General features: G+C 41.6%; 1 protein-coding gene across 1 annotated transcript in view; it reads left to right on the forward strand.

Moving 5' to 3' along the window:
• LOC106825998 (calreticulin-like) overlaps positions 1-12,737 on the forward strand; it is a 44,961-nt gene extending 32,224 nt beyond the window's left edge. Inside the window, exon 10 of the mRNA XM_070511418.1 lies at positions 954-12,737. Coding sequence (XP_070367519.1) covers positions 954-1,199 — 246 coding nt within the window. The 3' untranslated portion in view covers positions 1,200-12,737. The remainder of the gene's footprint in view (positions 1-953) is intronic.
• The last annotated feature ends 9,926 nt before the right edge of the window (positions 12,738-22,663 follow it).

Consider the following 22,663-nt stretch of genomic DNA (forward strand, 5'->3'; position numbering starts at 1 on the left):
GGAGTTGGTGGTTACCTTTGGCAAGAGCAGTTTTGGTAAAGAATGGAAGATGGAAACAATCAGTGAGCAGAGCAGTGAGAGGGAAGTGAAGAAATGGAGACATTAATTGTAGCCAGTGCTTTCCAGCCACAAGAAAATGAAGGTTTGTTTGAAACAGAGATTTTCTTCCCCTGATAATGTGGGAAACACAAGATGCTCCCAGCAGGATTCTAGAAGGCCCTAGCCTCCTGGGCGTGCAGGTCCTCAATCTAGCTTTGGCCCCCAGGACTGGGTAAAAGACCACTTGGCCCAGATTCTGTAGGTGAGGATTAAAGCCTTACACGGGTTTGGACTGTATCCTTTTTTTAAGGCCCCTCTGAGTAGAAACATCTATGAAGATGGCTCTAGGGATCAGATTCTGGGATCTGGATGAACACATTAGAGAATACAGAAGGAGTCCTATTTTTGACCTAATACAAGTTTGTAACGGTCACAGTTGAAAAGCAAATTCAAAGAGTTCCCTAAAGACTGTATTACTGTGATATAGCAGGAAGAGGGCCAAACTCAGACCCAGAAAACCTGGTTTCTAATCCTGGTTCTACCACTCACTAGTTGTATAGCTTGGGCAAGTCATTTAATCAGTCCAAACCTTAGATGCCTCATCTAGAAAGCAGGACTAGTCACACTTCCCTCATGCATTGCTGTGAGGAATAGAAATAATGTGTGCAGATTGTTGTGCACCATGCTTAGCAATGCTATAGGCTTTCAGTGAATGTTTGTTGAATCAGAACCAATTTTATTTACGAACAAATTACACACACTTCTCTCCAGCCCACACATACTGAAAATTTGTACGTAAATAAACACCATCCCAGAAATCTTTAAGAGTGTGGGAGGATGCCAGACATTTCTAAAGTGGGTTAACTTTGTTTGTACCATCTGTAAATTATTTTGAAATTCCACATTCTAAACAGGACGTGGAGACGCAATGGAGAGAACTGTATGAAGAAATGGAAAAAAGAAAACAGGAAGAAGAGGCCAAGAAGACAAAGGAAAAGGAGGAGGAAAGGGAAGATGACATCTGGGGAATTGAAGAAGAGGGAAGTGAAGAGGATTCTGCTGAGACACCAGGAAATGACAGGCAGATGAAAGAAGATGAGGCTGAAAGTGGGTTTCTGGGTAAAAACGAAGTCCGTGTAGACGAGAAGGATGAACTGTAACTTGGTAAAATGGTTACACTCAGAGGAAATAATGTGGCTAGAAGGAGAAATGTTCATGAGGTTGGCAAAATCTGGGGAGCAAAATTTCTTGCTCTTTTTGAATGAACTTTGGATTTGTATTTCTACTCCACCTCTCTTGCTCTGTACGACCTTGGGAAAGTCACATCACCTTTTTGGGCCTCTATTTCCTTGTCATTGGAAAGGGGGTGATAATTACTATTTCATGAAGTTGTTATAGGGGTTAAATGAGCTATGTGTGTAAAGTGCCTGATATAAACATACAGTCAACAAATATAGCTATTACTACTATCATCATGGTGTTTGTAAAACTAATTGTTGGTAAATAAGTTTCTGTATAAGATTGGTCCTCACTTTCAACGTATCCCAGTACATCCAGGGATTTTATTTTGTTTAAATGTCTATATTGCTTAGTGTTTACTGAGCAGTTCTGATGGTAGTACTTGTGGGCGATGATGTTTTCTTCTTGCAGAGGTATCAATATTTAAAAACAAAATTAGACTTCTTCTCAACATAAAGATACTTTGTGAAGGTCCTTTTGCTTCTCTGCTGTTTTGCACCCTGATTTTTTTATTGAGTTCCTAATAGTTTACAACAGTGTGAGATTTCAGTTGTACATTATTAGTTGTCCATCACCATGTAAGTACTCCCCTTCACCCCCTGTGCCCACCCCAGCCCCCTTCCCCCAGTCACCGCTGAACTGTTCTGTTTGTCCGTGTGTTTGTTTGTCTTCCACATAGAAGTGAAATCGTATGGTGTTGGTCTTTCTGTATCTGGCTTGTTTCGCTTAACGCAATGCCCTCCAGGTCCATCCATGTTGTTGCAAATAAGGTGATTTTGTCTTTTTTATGGCTGAGTAATAGTCCATTGTATATATATATATATATACCACATCTTCTTTATCCAGTTATTGGTCGATGGGCACTTGGGTTGCTTCCACGTCTTGGCTATTGTGAATAATGCTGCAATGAACATAGGGGTGCACAAGACACTTTGAATTGTTGATTTCAAGTTCTTTGGATAGATACCCAGTAGTGGGATAGCTGGGTCATATGGTATTTCTATTTTTAGTTTTTTGAGGAATCTCCATACTGTTTTCCATAGTGGCTGCACCAGTTTGCATTCCCACCAGCAGCAGTGTATGACGGTTCCCTTTTCTCCACAACCTCTCCAACATTTGTTATTTTTTGTCTTAGTGATTATAGCCATTTTAACAGGTGTAAGGCGATATCTTAGTGTAGTTTTTATTTGCATTTCCCTGATGATTAGTGATGTTGAACATCTTTAATGAATATTACTTGTTTGCCAGTTTGCTGGTCTTACCTTTATCTTTTCTGCACCACCTGCTCACAACATGTAGCTCTTTACAGGTTGCAAAGTTTTCTGTAGATAAACTTTCTTATAAATTTGAGGAGCTCTTACAATTTGCTCATTTAACCCTGATAGCAGCCACTATAGAGGAAACCATTATTATATTCCTTTTACAGATCTACATCTGTAAACTGCTCAGAGTGGTCAAGTCACTTGCTCAGGTCACCAGCTCAAACAAAGGGTAAGGGGCAGAGCCAGTATCTGAGCTCAAGTTTGTGTGGTTCCAAAGCTTCTCCTTCCATTGCATTTGGCTGTCGGATGAGTGAGTGAACATCTAGTACTATTGAATACAGATAGTAGGCAATGTGCCACATGGAAGAAATACTCTTTTAAGGAAAATAAGCACAAAGTGATTTTCCTCTTTTAAAAACTTTCTCAAAAAAACCAAACACACAAACAAGCAATTGAGTGACCTGTGACAGCCTTTTTATATTAATAAGTGATCTAGCTAGTGTGGTTGCCAGCTGTTCAAGGCCACCATGGTTGATTCCTAGTTCTATTTACTTACCGGCTATATTAACTTGGGCAAGTAATCTAACTTTCCTGTGTCTCATTTTTCACATTTGTGAAATGGAGTTAATAACAGGACTTACCGCCAACTCGGCTGTGAGGATTAATGCTGACTCCTTCCATCCTTCGCTTTACTAGTGATGTGGATTAAGGCTGCCCCAGCTAGAGAAGCCCAAGGTGACCTGGCCTACATGCCAAACTATACGACCCAGTGGACTTTTTTTATGGTATGAATTAGGACCGCCCCAGGGAGAGAAGCCCAGGGCATCCTCACCTACATGCCGATCTATATGGCCAGATTCCTATCTAAAGTTATATGACCGCACAATAACCAGACCCCATCTGCACTGAAATCATTTAATGACTTTTTACATCATCTTTTCTTTTCTCCAGTAAAAATAAGTCACATACCCATGCCTTATAAAATTAGCCCTAACCCTCAACTTGGGGCAGCAGCAGGAGCTCTGACTGCCCGTGGGACCTGTCCCCATGCCAGCGGGGGCAGCAGAAGCGGCAGCAGCAGAAGCTCTGCCTGCCCATGGGTCCTGTCCCCATGCTATTCCACACTATTCCCTAAATAAAAGAGCACTACTGCCAGATCTTGAGAGTCTAAGAAATCTTTCTTTCGACTCCTCGGCTCACCAACCCCGCATCACTAGGACTCCACCAAGGACTAGAGAGAGTCAGGCCCAGTCACGGCTGTTATAGGACAGCACAGGGCTACAACTTTGGGTCTGTAGTAGGTGCTCAAAAATTATTAGTTCAAAGACAGAGCAAAACCATGGCTGGTGGTTTTAGGAAAGATTTCACGAAGGAAGTGATTTTCGAGCCAGCTCTTGTGTATGCACGAATGTGCAAGAGTTTGTCTAATGGAGAAGGTTATGTGTGAACCAAATTTCAGAGTCAAAGAGCAGGGCGCCAGGATTACAGGAGTCGGTGGCGAGGTCAGGAAGGAACTGCGAGAACTCTTTCTTCCTTCTTTCCTTTAGGTCAGTGCCTGGTGTAGCTTCTGGGCCTTACAATCTTTGGAATATTCTGGTTTGGGAAATTTGCCTTTGTAGGGGAAGCAAAACTTACATCTACCTTCTTAGAGTCTTCAGCTGGGCCTGAGAATTTAATTGACATAAGACAGATTAACACGGGAAAAGCATACAGATTTATTTAATATAAGTTTTATGTCACACAGGAGCTCTCATAAGAAAATAAAGGGGCCGGCCCATTGGCACAGCCGTTAAGTGCGCACGGTCTGCTTCGGCGGGCCAGGGTTTCCTGGTTCGGATCCCCAGTGTGGACATGGCCCTGCTTGGCAAGCCATGCTGTGGTAGGCGGCCCACATGTAAAGTAGAGTAAAATGGGCACAGATGTTAGCTCAGGGCCAGTCTTCCTCAGCAAATAGGAGGATTGGCAGCAGATGTTAGCTCAGGGCTAATCTTCCTCAAAAGAAAGGAAAAGAAAAGAAAGACCCAAAGAAGTGGCCAAACCTAAATGCTATAATACTAGGTTGAACAAAAGAGACAATTGTGGAAAAGTTGCTAAATTACACAGAGAGGCTGAAGGAAGATAAGAACTATTTTAACAAATTCTGTGTGTAAATTTCTCTTGGTCTCAACTTCCTGTCCTTGATGATAAGAATGTTTCTTGTCTCCTGGTACATGGAGGGCAGCTCTCACATGCGAGTTTTATCTCCTGTTTTCAGGAGGAAAAGGAGAGACCAGAGTGTCCCTTTTGTATCTGCTGTTTTTCATGTGCCTTTAGCTCAAAAAATTCCTTATGCCAAAGCGGCATATTCTGGGGTGACATATTTTGGCACCGTTCACCTTTACGTCTGTTTCTATAACATGAGTCTTGCATTGTGAAAAAGGGCAAAGCTCAGGTGCTGAGTCTGAACTCTGTCTTGGGGCTAGAGGGCTGGTGTCTAATGAGCTGCATTTCAGGGATGCCAGTCTGATATGAGCGTTGTTTACTACCAATGTCTGCTCTGATTGGTCAAGCATGTGTTCTACCAATTGTTACATATTTTCAGATATCACCAGTTAAAAATACTGATTTTCATGCAGAATTTTGGGGGAAGAGTAAACAGTAAGGATCTATTTGAATTTTTTTTTAAGGTATGCTTTTTTTCTTTAAGTGAGGAAGAGTGGCCCTGAGCTAACATCTGTTGTCAATCTTCCTCTTTTCTTTTCTTCCCAAAAGCCCCAGTCCATAGTTGTATATCCTAGTTATGAGTCCTTCTAGTTCTTCTATGCAGGATGCTGCCACAGCACAGTTTGATGAGCCATGTGTAGGTCCGTGCCCAGGATCCAAACTGGCAGCGATCCCCAGGCTGCCAAAGTGGAGCATGCAAACTTAACCACTATGCCACTGGGCCAGCCCTGTGAATGTTTTTTTTAAAGCTGTTGCTTTTACTTTTGTTAAATTTTCTTTTGCCTCCATTTTGAATGCTTGCACAAACATGATTTCAGAAATTAAGGCACTTTTAACAAGAAAAAAATCCATGCACAGTTCCACCCATTCTGCATACAGACTTTGAATTCTTTTACATTTCCTTCCAGGACTTGTTTTTGAATACCACTATTCTGCCACTGAACCATACTCCTCCAGATGAGTTTTTAAACAAATTCTGATTATATGTTTAATTTTCAAAAGTAACAGGTGCTCAACATAAAATATTTGGAGTCTAGCTTCGGTGACCCGGGTTTGTGGGTTCAGATACCAGGCACGGATCTATGCCACTCGTCAGCCATGCTGTGGCAGTGACTCACATACAACATAACGGAAGATTGGCACAGATGTTAGCTCAGGGCAAATCTTCCTCAGGAAAAAAACATTGGCGTCTACAAACTTCTTAAGAAGAAAGTAAAAATTTCTCATTATCCCCAAGTCCAGAGACAACTGTGCAATATTTATTGTCTTTCCTTCCAGTTTTGTGTTCATTCATTGATTGATTCTTTTGACTTTGGGTTGAGAGGGTTTAGTTAATCACACTCCTCAGTACCTGGCACTTTATCAGCTTTGGTTAGTGATTATCACTTTTAAATTTTATTTGTTGTTTATCTTTTCCTTCTATTCCCTTTCTCTTCCCCACACAGGCAATTAAGTTCTGTTTGATATGTTTTTCTTTGTTTGTATATGTTCTTACAAAATGTGAATTTTTGTTTTGTGTGCGTGTATTTTTAATTTATGTAAATAGTATAGTGTTTAAATCTCACTTTATTTCTTCATATTCTTCACTGAGTACTATTTCAAAAATGCATTCATGTTGTTGTGTGTATACCTAATCTATTCCTTTTGATTGCTGCATAATATTTCATGATCCAACATTTACCACACTTTGGATATCTACTTTCCCAGTGATACACAGGTTGTTTTCAAGTCCCCAGCATCATAAATAACATGGCAATGAATATTTTAATGCACAACACTTTATGTCCCTGCATAAGAATTTCTTTGGAATACACCCCAGGAGTGGTACTGCAGGCTCATAGAATATGAGTTCTTAATTTGCATAATTTATGTCAGATTGCTTTCCACAATGGCTAAACTGGTCCATACTCCCACCACCATGCATAAAAGGTCCAGCATCCCCATGACCCCACCAGCTGGCATTATTAAATTTTTATAGTTTAATGGATGTAAAAGGATAGCACATTGCTGTTTTAATTAACATTTCTCTGATATTTTTGAGAATCTTTTCATATGCCTTTTGATTTTTGGATTTCCTCTCTGTTCATATTTTTTTATTATTTTTTTCTAGGGGTTGCTGCCCTCATTTGCTTGCAAGAGTTTTGTACATTAAGTATTTCAAATATCTTCTCTCATTCTCTCATCGAGTTACTTTGTCCACAGTCTCTTTTGTTGAATAGAAATCTTTATTATTCATCAATATTATTGTCTTATAGTTTGTGCTTTTGAAGTTTTGCCTTTCCCTTCTCCTCAGTCACATATAATAGTCTTCTATATTTTTCTTTTATAATTTTATTTTTCACATTTATTATAAATAATTTTTTATTTATTATACAATCCAACCTTATATAAGGTGTAGAAATGTTGAAATATGGTAATTATACTTCAAGCCTTGATATAGCAGTTTCTGAGACCGGGATATCAAACTCTTCAGCTACAATTAAGTATCTATTTCTCCCTGCAGTTCTGTGTATTTTAAGACTGTATAATTAGGTCCATCTATGTGTTTTGCCTGTTGCATCTATGTGTTTGCCTATTGTTTCTTTTATGAGTATATAATGACTTTTTATCACTTGTTATCTTTTGAGACTAAAATTCCTTTTTGACAGATAATTAAGATCACAACCCAGTTCATATTTTCCTGGTGTATCTTTTTCCATCTTTCTAACTCTTTAGGTTTTAAGTGTGTCTCTTATAGCCAATTTATTGTTGGATGTAATTTTTAAAAGCCCAATTGGTGATTTTGCATTTAATGTAATTACTGTATATTAAGATTTAATCCTACCATCCATTTACTATACATTCTTTTTAAATTTTTATTTGAGTTTTTTTTGTTGCTGTTTTTTGAGGAAGATTAGCCCTGAGCTAACATCTGCTGCCAATCCTCTTCTTCTTGCTGAGGGAGACTGGCCCTGAGCTAATGTCCGGGCCCATCTTCCTCTACTTTATATGTGGGACGCCTACCACAGCATGGCATGCCAAGCAGTGTCATGTGCGCACCCGGCATTCGAACCGGCGAACCTCGGGCTGCCGAAGTGGAATGTGCGAAGTTAACCGCTACGCCACCGGACGGCCCCTCTTTTTTTATTTTTAACCTTCATTTCGGCTTTCCATTGGCTAGGCTAAACTTTCTTTTGTAGGTTTAAAATTTATACATAATGTTTTTTCCTTGTGGTGGTAGCCATTAACTTCAGACTCATACCCATGGGCTTAAGAGAGCGCCTCCATCTTGACCATTTGAACTAAAGCCCAAACAAAAGTTCTAAGCTTGACTCTCAAAGATCTGATGTATCATGTGCTCATGTTGATCCAATCACTGTTGCTGAGGTGGGAGGTATTTGATCTCCAAAGGAAACATAGGGTACCATTACCAAAAGAAGGGCGAATGAAGGCTGAGAGACCATAAAACAATATATGTCCACTTCTTCATATTCAATGAACTTCTTTGAGTCTTAGTTTCTTCATCTGTGAAATGGCAATGATAATACCTATCTCAAAGAGGGGATGTGAAGAGCAAATTGGGTAACAGAAATGAGTATCCCCTGTGAATCATAAAGCTCTGTAACAAGATTAGTTATTATTCTTGCTCTTGCATTCCTCACAAATGATGGTATTAGCATCATTTGTTTAGATGTTAGTAATTATCTGTACTGTTACATGGGGAAGTTTCATACTAGCCAGCACTTTCCCTAAATTGTGCTGATGCCTGTAGAATTGATTTTCCTTTCCTGAGAACAATGAATGTGCAAGATGTTAGGATCACGTTTGACCTAGGAATCAGTTTCCATCCAATGAGTCCTGAAGCTGCAGGGCAGGGTAAGTTGCTAACAGACTCACCAGACTCCCCACAGCTGACAGCTTGGTGCAATGGTGCCAAACTGGGCTCCAGTTCTTTCTCTACCTCATATAAGATGTATGACCTTAGGCAGATCGCTTAAACTCTCTGAGCCTTGAAAAATGGAGGTCATAGGAAGAGCTATCTATGGAGATTAGGTAGGATTAAATAAGATTATATGTAAAATGCCCTGGCCTTGGAGAAATTCTTAAGCTTGTCAGACACAGATTCAAATCTCTTTACTGAGCACTTACTAATTTCCATCCTGCTAGGTTGAGTGCAGGTTCTTTCTCACCTCTGTAGTACATTAAATTGCTACTTCTTTAGAGAATAACTGTTGTCCGCCTCAGGGCCCTATGTCTTCAGAATTTAGACCAGGAATACTTGCCACAGGATAGTGTCACTAGAGATCCTGCTCTTTATAGGCAACTGAAATGGATAATTCTGCTTCTTTTCACATGTGAAGATTTAGATTCAGACTAAAGTGAATCTTTCAGAGTAAACTGAAAGATGGTGTGTACCTGCTCTGTTTACTGGAATAAGTTGTTCTACCTCATGACTGCTCATGAACTTGTAATAATCCCATGAATTAGGTACTAATATCCCCACTTTACTGATAAGGAAATAGAAGTTCATATAAGTTAAGTACCTTGACCAAGGTGACACGGTGGATAAGGAGAAGGGAGACAGTCAGGTGTGATGTAAGGAGGATGGGCCTTGGAGTCAGTTCTAAGTTGGGAACCCAGCACTGCCATTTCCTAGATCTTGAACTTTGGCCCAGTGACCTACTCTCTTGAATCTCAGTTTCCTCTTCTGTAAAGTGGGGATTATAATAATATCTGCCTCAGCCGAAGGTTATGAGGTTGAATTGGGAGAGCATGTGTAAAGCAGAATGCCCAGCATGTGGTAGGGACTCTGGAAATCCTTAGCTACTTGATGAGTGTACTGGGAGCCTGGTATCCACAGAGCCCACCTATAGTGCTGCCTCCAAGGAAACTTCGGTCGTCATGAAGCTCCTTTAGAACATTTCACTAGACATTCAAATGGTTGACCTTACAAATCCCTTGGGCCGATTCAAAATGACAGTTCCAGAAAAGAAATGAGGCAGCAAGATACAGCGAAAGGAACCCAGGCAGGGGAATCTAGAGACCCAGGCTTTGGTGCTGGCTCTTCGTTAGTATGTGTGTGACTTTGGGTGATGCGTGTTACCTCCCTGAGCCTCAGTTTCCTTCCCTATAAAATGGAGACAATATGCTTTGCCTCACAGGATTGCTGGAGGTACAAATGCAGCAGATGGATGCAAACACTCTTTTTACAGTTTTAGAAATGCTGTGTAAACGTGAGGGTTTTCAATTCGTGCTTACCGTTCTCCTCAGAGGGAGAGTAAACGGGACTCAGGACAACCTGAGACTGGCTTCCCAGAGAGCACACCCGTAAGCGAGGCCTGATTAACTATTTGCTGCTGCTGCTGCTGCAGCTACAACTCATCCTCAAATATCAATCACCGTGCCTGCTAAATCCTCAACCCTGTGGAGAGGCAGCGCTGTGCAGACCCTCCCCACCCATACCGGCCCGACACGGCTCTTTGGACCAGGACTGGGAACCTGGCCAAAAGGCAAGCGACCCACGAGCTTGCCAATGACCTAAAATGTGGCCTTGTTCCTAAGAAATGAGTTGGACAAATCAATATTTCTCTCTCAGGAACTCGAGTTGGGAAATACAAGGTGACTGAGGCAATCGGTAGCAATAAAAACTAGGACTAAAAGGATGTGAAGAGAGAGGCCGTGAGGTGGAGTAGGGGATTGTGGGAGGAGATGGAGTCTGGGCTGTGACAAATCAAAGTTATGAGGAAGCAGAAATTATGAGTAAACAAAAACTATGAAGTAGAAAAAGATATATGTTTATTCAACAAATATTTCTAGAGTTCCTTCTATGAACCAGGCACTGCCTTAGGCTCTAAATATACAAAAGTGACTAAGACATAGCCTTTGCCTTCACAGCACTTAATTTTAATGAGGAAGAGAGACAAAACAAGTAAACAAACAAACAAGTAATTACAAATAGTTTTAGGGGCTAAAAAGAAAACAAATATGGGGCTGAGATAGAACATGCCCGGAAGGGAGCTACTTAAGAAAGCATGGTGAGGGGAGTTCTCTCGGAACAGACAATTAAAGCGAGAGCTGAAGAATGAGAAGGAACCAGGCAGAAGAGTATGTGAGGCAGACAATGTGTGATGCCTGCCGGCAGGAAAGAGCTTAACATGTTTAACGAAGCTGGAAAACAAAAAACAAAACAAAGCAAGCCACGTGGCTGGAAGAAAGTGGAGCAAAGTGAAGGCAAGAGAAGCAGCATGAGTTGAGTTGGAGGGTAAGAGGGAGGCACGTCACAGGACCCAGCAGGCCTTGGTATCGAGTTGGGAATTTAGTCCCAGCACAGTGAGAAGCCATCAAAGCATTTGAGGCTGAGTAGTAACATTATCCAGTATAATATGCTGGATAAGCTTGCAGACCAGTCTGGGTCCAAACTTAAGTTCTACTATTTATTAGCTGTGTGACCTTGGGCAAAATTGCTTAATCTCTCTGTGCTCTAGTGTCCTTTTCTATAAAATTTAAGTAGAATTGAGTTTTACCTCATGGAATTGTTGTGAATATTAAATATATATACAAAGTGCTTATAGCAGTTTCTGGCACATAATAAACACCCAATAAATGTAAGCTTGTATTATTTTGTTTTTAAAAAGGTCATTATAGGGGCCAGCTGGTGGCGCAGTGGTTAAGTGCGCAGGTTCTGCTTTGGCAGCCTGGGGTTCCTGGGTTTGGATCCTGGGTGCGGACATGGCACCGCTTGGCAAGCCATGCTGTGGTAGGCGTCCCACATATAAAGTAGAGGAAGATAGGCACGGATGTTAGCTCAGCGCCAGTCTTCCTCAGCAAAAAGAGGAGGATTGGCAGCAGATATTAGCTCAGGGCTGATCTTTCTCAAAAAAAAAAGGTCATTATAGCTACCACATGGAGCATGAATGTGTGGGAGATAAAAGAGAGGCCAGTTATGAGGCTGATGAGTAGTTGGGGTGAGAGATGGCGAATGAGGTAGTGGTAGTGGAGACAGAGAGAAATTGACTAATTTGACATATTTTTGTAGGTAGAATCTTCATACTTTGCAGATGGATTGGACATTGTGGTTGAGGAAAATAGATGAATCCAGAATGACTCCTAGGTTTCTGGCTAGAGCAACCAGGTGGATGGAGATGACATTTACTGAGAGGGAGGAGCCTGCGGGAAGCAGATTTGGCAGGGAAATTAGGAGTTCTATTTTAGACATGTTAAACTTAAGATCTCAGTGAGATATCCAAATAGATGTCAATTAGGCAGTTGGTTATAAGTTTGGAGACCAGAAGAGAGGTCTGAGATGAAGATATGAAATTAGAAGTCATTAGCATAATCAGTATTTAAAGACATAGAAATAGTTGAGATCTAGGAAGAAAGTGTACAGAGAAAAGTGAAGGGAGCCAAAAGAGTTCTGAGGAGCAACAAATTTTAGAGATTGAATTGACAAGAAGAATGAGGAGAGGCCTGTGAACAGAGAGCAGAATCGGAAGAATGTGGTGTCAAAACCCAAGAAAAGTGGGGCTGCCCCATGGCCAACTGGTTAAGTTCAGATGCCCTGCTCTGGTGGCCCAGGGTTTTGCTGGTTCGGATCCTGGGCGCGGACATGGCACTGTTCATCAGGCCACGCTGAGGTGGTGTCCCACATAGTAGAACTAGAAGAACCTACAACTAGAATATACAGCTACTACTGGGGGACTTTGGGGAGAAGAAGGGAAAAAAAAAGATTGGCAAGAGATGTTAGCTCAGGACCAATCTTAAAAAAAAAAATGAGGGGGCTGGCCCATGGCCGAGTGGTTAAGATCGCGTGCTCCGCTTTGGTGGTACAGGGTTTCGCAGGTTCAGAGGAAGATGAGCATGGATGTGAGCTCAGGGCCAGTCTTCCTCAGCAAAAAGAGGAGGATTGGCAGCAGTTAGCTCAGGGCTAATCTTCCTTAAAAATATAAATAAATAAATAAAAAAGAAAAATAAAAAAGAAAATTGAATTAACAGGAACCAAAGGAATCCTAAAACTAAATATAAACAGAAATAAACAACTAAATTTAAATAAGTAACATAACCATTCTGAAGGAAAAAAAGAAACTAATTCAAATAAATTTTGAATACAGTACTTTGAATATACACCTTTATTGTAAAAGCAAGACAAAACTGCAAATGCATCTTGAACCCTGTTTAGTAGATTGTTTTTGATAGTGGAATGGATGTAGCAATTCTGAAACTATTTTGTGTGTATCATAACATTGAGGAAATGAAAAAAGACACTGATGCTGCTGAGAGCCAGAGTTCTGGGAAAAGGAGAAGCAAATAAGGAATGGGAGAGCCCTGTGGTGCTGAATTGGAATTAGAAGCATCAGTAATGAATTTATGGCTAAAAATAGTTGAACTATATTATGTTGCCATTTTCTCTCCCTCAGCTCTGTTTACTTAAAGGGCCTAGAAGCAATTACACCCCAGTAGGAATGAGCATATCTGGTGTCCAGATCTTGGTTTCTAAGTACCATTCTGCACTAAAAGAGGAGCTCTTTGGAGAGATGTATGATTTCTAAGGGCAGGCAAGAAAAGTACAAGATGGACCTGGAATATCTTGTTATACCAGAAAGCAAGAAAGTGCCAAAGGAAAAGAAAGAAAGATGGGTATATGTCAAAGGGACACCAGAGCCATCTTGAAGGGGCTCTCACTGGCCAAATCTGGGACAAGCTGAACATTAAAATGAATATGACTGTAATGGACTATAACTTGTCAAATAAAATAAGAATCTGTAAGTCTATACTGATAATGCTAAATAAATATATAAATAAATAAGAGAGAAGAGAAAGATCTTGCTTACTGTAGAATGCCAACTAAAAATTGCTGATAGAATAATAAAGTTATAAAAATCACCATTTTGCAACCATCATAGTAATTGATTCAGGCAAGAATTATCAGTGAATGTTGAAATGTTTGGGCAAAAGTTTTGAAGAGCAACAGGATATTTACATAGTCTCAGAGTACCTCTCCGCAGATTACTCATTATTTACATTGGAAAAAAAGCTAACTTGACGGTGAAGAAACCTGGTAGATACCACCTTAACCAACTGATCAAAGTGAACACCACCAATAATGAGACCAAGTCACACTATGTTTCTCCTCATGTGATGCATTGAGGACACAGCATCCCACCGGCAGTATTCCTGACCCCTAACAAAACAATAAAAATGTAAATCTAATTATAAGGAAACATGAGAGAAAACCAAATAGGGAAATTCTACAAAATGTTGGCCTGTACTTTTCAAAATTCTCAATATCATGGATAATAATGATAGGCTGGGGAACGGTTCCAGATTAAATGAGATCAAAGAGTCATGACAGTTAAATGTAATACATGATTAGGGATCAGGCACTGGATCAGACTGTATCAGAGTGGAAACTGCTACATACAACATTATCAGACCAATTAGTGAACTCTGAATATGGACCGTATGTAAGGATTATATCACTGTTAAATTTCCTGAGTTTGATCTCATACTTGAGTGGGGAGTATGCAGGTATATAAGAGAATGTCCTTGTTCTTAGAAAATACACACTGAAGTATTTAGGGTATTAGGGGTAAATACGACAATTCAAATAGCTCTGGAAAAAAACCCACATTCATATCTATGCATGCATGTGTACACACATGCACACACAGATAAAGAGATTGCAGCAACATATTAACTTCTGGTGCATCTGGGTGAGGAGTATAAGGGAATTCTTTGTAATATTTTTGCAACTTTTCTGAAGTTTGAAATTATTTTAAAGTAAAAAGTTAAAAAATAAGTTAGAAATGAGGAAATATAAACAGTATATAGGGGCCAGCCCTGTGGCCAAGTGGTTAAGTTTGCATGCTCCACTGTGGTGGCCCAGGGTTTTGCCAGTTCGGATCCTGGGCGCAGACATGGCACCGCTCCGTCAGGCCACGTTGAGGTGGCGTCCCACATGCCACAACTAGAGGGACCTGCAACTAAGATACACAACTATGTACGGGGGGATTTGGGGAGATAAAGCAGGAAAAAAAAAAAAAAGAAGATTGGCAACAGTTGTTAGCTCAGGTGCCAATCTTTAAAAAAAAAAGAAACAGTATGTAGATAACTGTTGAGAAATTAAGGGGAGCAGAGAAATAGGACTGGAGAGAGAGTTAGGGTTATAAAATAGCTCTTTAAAGATAGGAGAGGGGCCAGCTCTGTGGCCAAGTGGCTAAGTTCGCCCGCTCCACTTTGGCAGCCCAGGGTTTTGCTGGGTCGGATCCTGGGTGTGGACATGGCACTGCTCATCAAGCCATGCTGGGGTGGTGTCCCACATGGCACAACTAGAAGGACCCACAACTAAAAATACACAACTATGTACTGGGGGGCTTTGGGGAGAAAAAGGAAAAATAAAATCTTAAAAAAAAAATAGGAGAAACTAGAATAGGTTTGTGCTGATGGTAACAATGATGGGCCTCAGCTCCTCCTATTTAAGAAGAGAGAGTCAATCAGCTGCCCTTGCCTCAGGCCCTTTAAGACTCTCCAACCTTTAGACACTGTGAGCTCCTCTGAAAACACATTTTATTCCTTAAACTGCAACCAGGAAAAGACCTTTGGGCCGCCACTTGAGGGCAGTACAAAATGATGCTGCATGTCATTCTGGTGGCTTTATTGTTTCAGCGGCTGGAACAAAACAAAGTCCCTTACTTGATTTTCTCTCAAATGTATCACATGAAATAAACCTCCATCCAACACACCTCTTTTTTTCCAAACGTTTTAAACAAGAAAAGCCCAACATAACACATAACAGAGGTTTGGGGAGAGGAGAGAAGGGGTAAGAGGCTCTCATTCTTGGAAAAATGCCTGACACACGTTATGAGTTTTATAAAAAACAAATGACTACAGAAAAATTAGTGTGTCAGAGTTGGCAGGGACCGTTGAGCAGGATGAATCCCGTCCCCTCATTTTGTAGACAGGACCTCGGGTCTGGAGGAGGGCAGGGGCTTGGCCAAAGCCGCATTGACAAGGTAGAGAAGGTATTGGTTTCAACACTCATTTGGTTAGTTTTGAAGACAGAGGTTCTGATATTTTCAAATGATATCATAAATATAGCTTGCAAAGAGATTGACCACATCATTGGTATTGGTATGGAGTTTCTGAAAAAATTGTGACACCTCAGTTGTGAGACTGTGTCCCTTGTGTCTTCCTCCACCCTGGGAGGAGATGACTATTCACCTTCAACTCTTATGCCCTTCAACTGGTCCTAATGCTCTGGACAGCATAGCTCTGATCATATCTAACCTATTTCTCCCCATTTCTGGCAGGAGCTTTATGGCAGGAGCCTAAGGGGTCACATGTTAGACTTTCCTGCCAACGTTGCGGGGTGGAGTTGAAGGCCTTTGGAAAGAAAGTGAATGGGCTGTGGCAAAATATTGTTTAAAGGGGCCGGCCCCGTGGCCAAGTAGTTAAGTTCACATGCTCTGCTTTGGTGGCCCGGGGTTTCGCCAGTTCGGGTCCTGGGCACAGACATGGCACCACTCATCGGACTGTGCTGGGGCAGCGTCCCACATGCCACAACTAGAAGGACTCACAACTAAAAATATACAACTATGTACCGGGGAACTTTGGGGAGAAAAAGGAAAAAATAAAATCTTTAAAAAAAATATTGTTTAAAAAGAACAGTATCAGTGTAGTAGAGTGGAGGTGATCTTAAAAGCACAATCAGGGGCCAGCCCCAAGGCCGAGTGGTTAAGTTCGCGGGCTCTGCTTTGGCGGCCCAGGGTTTCACTGGTTCAAATCCTGGGCATGGACATGGCACCGCTCATCAGGCCATGCTGAGGCAGCATCCCACATGCCACAACTAGAAGGACCCACAACTAAAAAAAATATACAACTATGTACCAGGGGGCTTTGGGAGAAAAAGAAAAAATAAAATCTTTAAAAAAAGCACAATCAGAAAATCCTAGTGAAACATAAAAACTCTAAATATGACCTAAGTACATAATGGAGAAAAAAGTGACTTTAGACTGATCAAAATACAGAAACCAATATGACTTCATGCTAATAAGGGGACTCAGTTACGTAGAAGGGCTCATAACCTCACTATTACCTACAGAAAAATGCTCAGGCATCAGCCTGGTGTTCTAAAGATCTCCTAACCTGGCCCCAGCCCACTCTCTAGTCTTACGTCCTGCCATAGCTCCTATCCTGTGCTCCACCCACTGTTTTCTGAACACTTGCTGCCACGGTATAAGTGCTATGACATAACAGGCTGTGATCTGCATTTGCTCCATCTTGAGGCTCATCTCAAATACCACCTTCTTTGGATGCTTTCCTTGATCTTACCCTCACATTTACCTGAAGATTCCTTTTGGCTCCCACAGCCATTGCATGTACCTGTCTTTAGCATTCATTTCTTTCTGCCTTGTCTTCCCCACTACATAGTGAGCATTTTCAGGGCATGGACTGGGTCTTACTACTACTATTATTTTAGGGATTGTTTCTACTTATTAATAACCTACCAATAATCTTTCCTATCTTTCCACCTCTCCTGCCTTTCCAGCTCACTCCTTCCAACACCCCAACCTCAACAGTTCTCTGATTTCTCCTCGGCCCCACAATCCAGTGATCCTAATACCTCTTCACCATTCTTCACCCATCGCATGTCCTCTCACTTCTCTTCTCACCCACTTAAGTTCCAAGGTCCAGGGACTGGTCGAGGGGCGCAGCAGTTAAGTTCACACATTCTGCTTCGGCACCCCGGGGTTCGCTGGTTCGCATCCCGGGTGCAGACATGGTACTGCTTGGCAAGCCAAGCTGTGGCAGGCATCCTACATATAAAGTACAGGAAGATGGGCATGAATGTTAGCTCAGGGCCAGTCTTCCTCAGCAAAAAGAGCAGAAAAAAAAAAAATCCCAAGGTCCAGTGTTATAATCATTCCCTTGATATGTCCTCTTTTTTCTTGCCTCCTCTTGTTTTGTTATTTTGCCTCAAAAAACCCCTATCCTGGACAATTTGATTCTCCACCTTTGGGAAAGAGAATGAAGAAAAACCCACAACAATGTCAATTGGATTCTTAAAATTCATCACCACTAACCTCAAGTGGACCTTTAGTACTAATGTAAATAATTTTTTTTTTTGAGCAATATTAGCCCTGAGCTAACATCTGCTGCCCATCCTCCTCTTTTTGCTGAGGAAGGCTGGCCCTGAGCTAACATCCGTGCCCATCTTCCTGTACTTTATATGTGGGATGCCTGCCACAGCATGGCTTGCCAAGCGGTGCCATGTCGGCACCTGGGATCCAAACCAGCAAACCCTGGGCTGCCGAATCGGAACGTGCGCACTTAACCGCTGTTCCACCGGGCTGGTCCAGGAATAATTTTATTTTAAAAGTTCATCCACTCTCCCTAAAAGCTTATTTCATGCCTTTTCTGATACTGTCTCCTTTCCTTTCGCTCTCAGCAGATAATCCACCTACCTGCATCCATGCCTGCATATTCAGTCCTCTCTGCAGTACTCTAGCCAATCCTTTCCTCTGTGCTCCAGCAATTCTCGCTCGCTCGCGCGCGCGCGCCTATATTATCAGTATTTCACTTTCCAAAGGATTATCCCATCAGCTTAAAAAAGTATCTCTCATCTTTCTTGACTCCATATTCCCTTCTAGCTACCACACCATTTCTCTGTTCTCCATTTCAGCTAAACATTGCTAAGGGATTATCTGTATTCCTCGACTCCAAGCCCTCTCCTTTCATTCTCTCTGGAGCCCACTTTAATCAGACTTTAGCCCTTCCCTCAAATGGAACTGTTCTTGCCAAGGCCACCAGAGACTTCCTTGTTGATAAATCTGGAGGTCAATTCTCAGTCCTTATCTAGCTAGCTCTACGATCAGATTTGCTTCCTTCCTTCCTGAAACACTTTTTTTTCATTGGCTCCAGGACAGACACCATACTCTCCTGGTTTTCCTCTAAACTCCCTGCTGTCCCTTCTCAGTCTCCTTTGCTAGTTCCTCCTCATTTCCGTGATCTCTAACACTGGAGCGGCCCAGGGCTCAGTCGTTGGACTTCTTGGATCTATAGACACTCAGTGTACAGATGGTCTCACCCAGGCTCATGGCTTTAAATGCCCGCACATGCTAATGATATCCAAATTTATATCTCCCGCTCAGACCTCTTCCCTGAACTCCAGACCCTTATTCCAACCGCATCCTTGACATTTCAACTTGGATGCCTAAAAGGTATCTCAAACTTATTCCAAGACCAAATTCCTGATGTTCTCCCGAAATTAGTTTCTTCCGCAGTCTCCCTATCTCAATAAAGGCCAACACCATCACTCCAGTTGCTCAGGCAAAGATCTGGCATCATCCTTGATTCTTTTCTTCCTCTCATACCTCACAGTTAATCCTTTAGCAAATCTAACGGGCCGTATCTTCAAAATATATACAGATCTGGGGACCGGCCTGGTGGCGCAGCGGTTAAGTTCGCACGTTCCGCTTCTCGGCAGCCCGGGGTTCGCTGGTTCGGATCCCGGGTGCGGACATGGCACTGCTTGGCAGCCATGCTGTGGTAGGCGTCCCACGTATAAACTAGAGGAAGATGGGCACGGATGTTAGCTCAGAGCCAGGCTTCCTCAGCAAAAAGAGGAGGACTGGCAGTAGTTAGCTGAGGGCTAATCTTTCTCCAAAAAAAAAATACTATATATATATATACAGATCTGGCCACTTCTTACCATCTCTCCCCGACAATGCTAACACCCTGCCCCAAGCCATCATCATATCTGGATTATTGCAACAATCTCATATTTGTTTTACTGATTTCTGCCCTTGCTTACCTATGACCTATTTTTCCCACAATAGTCCAAATAATCTTTTTTAAACCTAAGCTATATCATATTTTTCCTCTGCTCCAAACCCTCCAGTAACATTCTATCTCATTCAGAGCAAAAGGCAAAGTCTTTAAAATGGCCTACAAGATCCCACTTGTTATGGGACACTATAACTTCCCTGACTTCTTCCTTTCTTTTTTTTTTTTTTTTTTTTGAGGAAGATCAGCCCTGAGCTAACTGCTGCCAATCCTCCTCTTTTCGCTGAGGAAGACTGGCCCTGAGCTAACATCCGTGCCCATCTTCCTGTACTTTATATGTGGGATGCCTACCACAGCAGGGCTTGCCACCCGGTGCCATGTCCACACCCAGGATCCGACCGGCGAACCCCAGGCCTCTGAAGTGGAACGTGCGCACTTAACTGGTGCGCCAACGGGCGGCCCCTTAATAGCTTTTTGTTGTTTCTTTAGGATTTTCTAGGTACACGAGATAATCTCATCTGTGAATAAAGATAGTTTTACTTCTCCCTTTCCAATTTGGACGCCTTTTATTTCTTTTTCTTGCATAATTTCCCTGGCTAGAACCTCCAGTACAATGTTGAAGAGAGTGACCTTTCTAAAACACAATTTTGGATTTTTATTTCCCTCCTTTGGAACCCTTCAACGAGTCCATATTGCCCTTAAAATAGACTTCACTTCTTATTAGCTTATGAGGCCAGTTTGAATCTTACCCTAGCCTTGTACCCTTATAAGCTAAAATCTAACCTAACTGAATTACGATACTCTTCCCAGCTCCTTGCTCTCTTTTGCTTCTGGGCCTTTGTTCACATTGTTCCCTCTGCCTGAATCACTCCCTTCTCCATCCATCCTCCATCCCTTGCTTCACCAAGGTGATTTCCACCCATGCTTCAGGTCTCAGCTTCTACTAGGAAGCCTCCGCTTATCCCATAGTGCAGATGCTGTATTTCTCCAGTGTTTCCACATCACTGGGATCTTATTCTTTTAACTTGATTCCATTGCATTTATAATTGCCATTTTACACATCTGTCTTCCTCTCGCGACTTTGTGCTCCTTGATGGTGGGGGCTACGTCTTTTTCACTTTTGTGACTCCCCTGCCTTGCAGAGTGCTTGGGGCATAGTATGGACTAAAAAGTTACTTGCTGAATGAATGAATGGGAAGAAGCCCATTGCTCTGCTGTTTATAAGTCCCATTCTTCAATAAACTTGTCCTCGTGAGTCCTAATGAGTAGTCTGAAAATAAGCCCACTAGGCTAGGAGTTGCGGGATGTTGTTCAGTGTTCCATTATGGAACTGAGATAATTAACGCATTGTTGAAGTTCCAATCAGAATCTTCTCTGTTAAATAATAAAAAAATTTCTTCACAGTAGCCTTTGGGTGGACCTTTAATTATAGGGATAATTTGTTTTACATAGAATTTCAGATCTATAGCCTTTCAAAAACAATTGGTTTTCTTGAATTCAATTCTTCAATGTTGAGGATTTTCTATACTCCACTACATTTTGATGTAACAAACTACAAAAAAAAAAAAAAGCTCTTTGAATGTTTGTTGTACACTTAGCATGGTGCTAAGAACTTTATATAAAGTACCATGACTTCATCCTTACAACTGCTCAGTGAAGATTAGCATCCTCATTTCACACATAAAGGACAGAGCTGTTATGTCACTTTCCTAGGTTCCCAGGGGCAGAGCTAGGATTTGAACCCAAATCTTTTTGACACTAAATCCATGCTTTTAACCATTTACTTACTTCATCTTACCTACTTACAATGTATAATTTTGAAAAAGAATGGTTGTATCTTACTTGAGGTTAAGCTTGAAGGGCTGTAAGGCAAAAACTGAATATTGTCAAAATTATCCCTGAAAAATTCTTGAAGTTATTCAGTATAATACAGAGACACATTGTGTCTGCATAAACTCAATACAGCCAATTTCTTCTTCAGCCTTAGGTCAAATCCTTGCTTCTTCAGTTGAGCATCAGCTGAAATCCTTGGCTTGCATATAGAGACAATATTGAAAATAACAACAAAAACCCCTTTCTTTAAACACTGAGTACTGAGTGTGCATAATTACTTTCATATATACTTAAACGCAAACATGACGCTACTCTTCTATTTATCTACTTGGATTTGCTGGACTAGGGGATAAAGTGGATAGTGCCTCCAGAGCAAGTGCCCCTGTTTTGTATCTTTCAGTGCCAAATGTTGCTGTGAATTCGGACAGTCTCCTCAGACATTTAAAATTTGACAGATTTAGGGGGCCGGGGAGTGGGGTAGTGGTTAAGTTCGTGTGCTTTGCTTTGGTGGCCTGGGGTCCGCAGCTTTGGATCCTGGGTGTGGACCTAGCACTGCTCATCAAGCCACACTATGGCAGCGTGCCACATAAAATAGAGGAAGATTGGCACAGATGTTAGCATAGCGACAATCTTCCTAAAGCAAAAAGAGGAAGATTGGCAACAGATGTTAGCTCAGGGCCAATTTTCCTCACCAAAAAAAATAAAGATAAAATAAAATAAAATTTGACAGATTTTCTTCAAATCTCTGTTGGGGTGAGACAGATAATGTTTGTTAGTAAAGCTAGTGAACATGCGGCAGTTATAAAGATAGCCAAATCCTTACTCATCATTGTCATAATTATAATGTGATTGTCCCCATTTGTTGAGCACTTCTTCCCATGTGCCAGACACTGGGAAAAGTGCTTTCTAAGCATTCTCCATTTAATTTTCTTAATCACTCTGATGTAGTTTGCAGAAAACTGAGACTCAAAGACTTTTAATAACTAGTCCGTGGCGTTATAGTTTATAAGGGGAGGACCTTGATTCTATTTCAAATTTGTCTGATTCCAAAGCCCATCCTCTTAACGACTGTCCTGATGTTAGGGGTCCTGGTCTATAAACCTTTTGAGAGGATAAAATAGATTCCTGACTGTGCTTTTTTAAAAATCAGGGCCTGGGGCCGACCCAGTGGCATAGCAGTTAAGTTGGCGCGCTCCTCTTCAGCGGCCGGGGGTTTGCAGATTCGGATCCTGGGTGCGGACCTACGGACCGCTTGTCAAGCCATGCTGTGGCAGGCATTCCACATATAAAGTAGAGGAAGATGGGCACAGATGTTAGCTCAGGGCCAG

Source organism: Equus asinus, chromosome 5 (genome assembly GCF_041296235.1).
Source record: "Equus asinus isolate D_3611 breed Donkey chromosome 5, EquAss-T2T_v2, whole genome shotgun sequence".
NCBI lineage: Eukaryota > Metazoa > Chordata > Mammalia > Perissodactyla > Equidae > Equus > Equus asinus.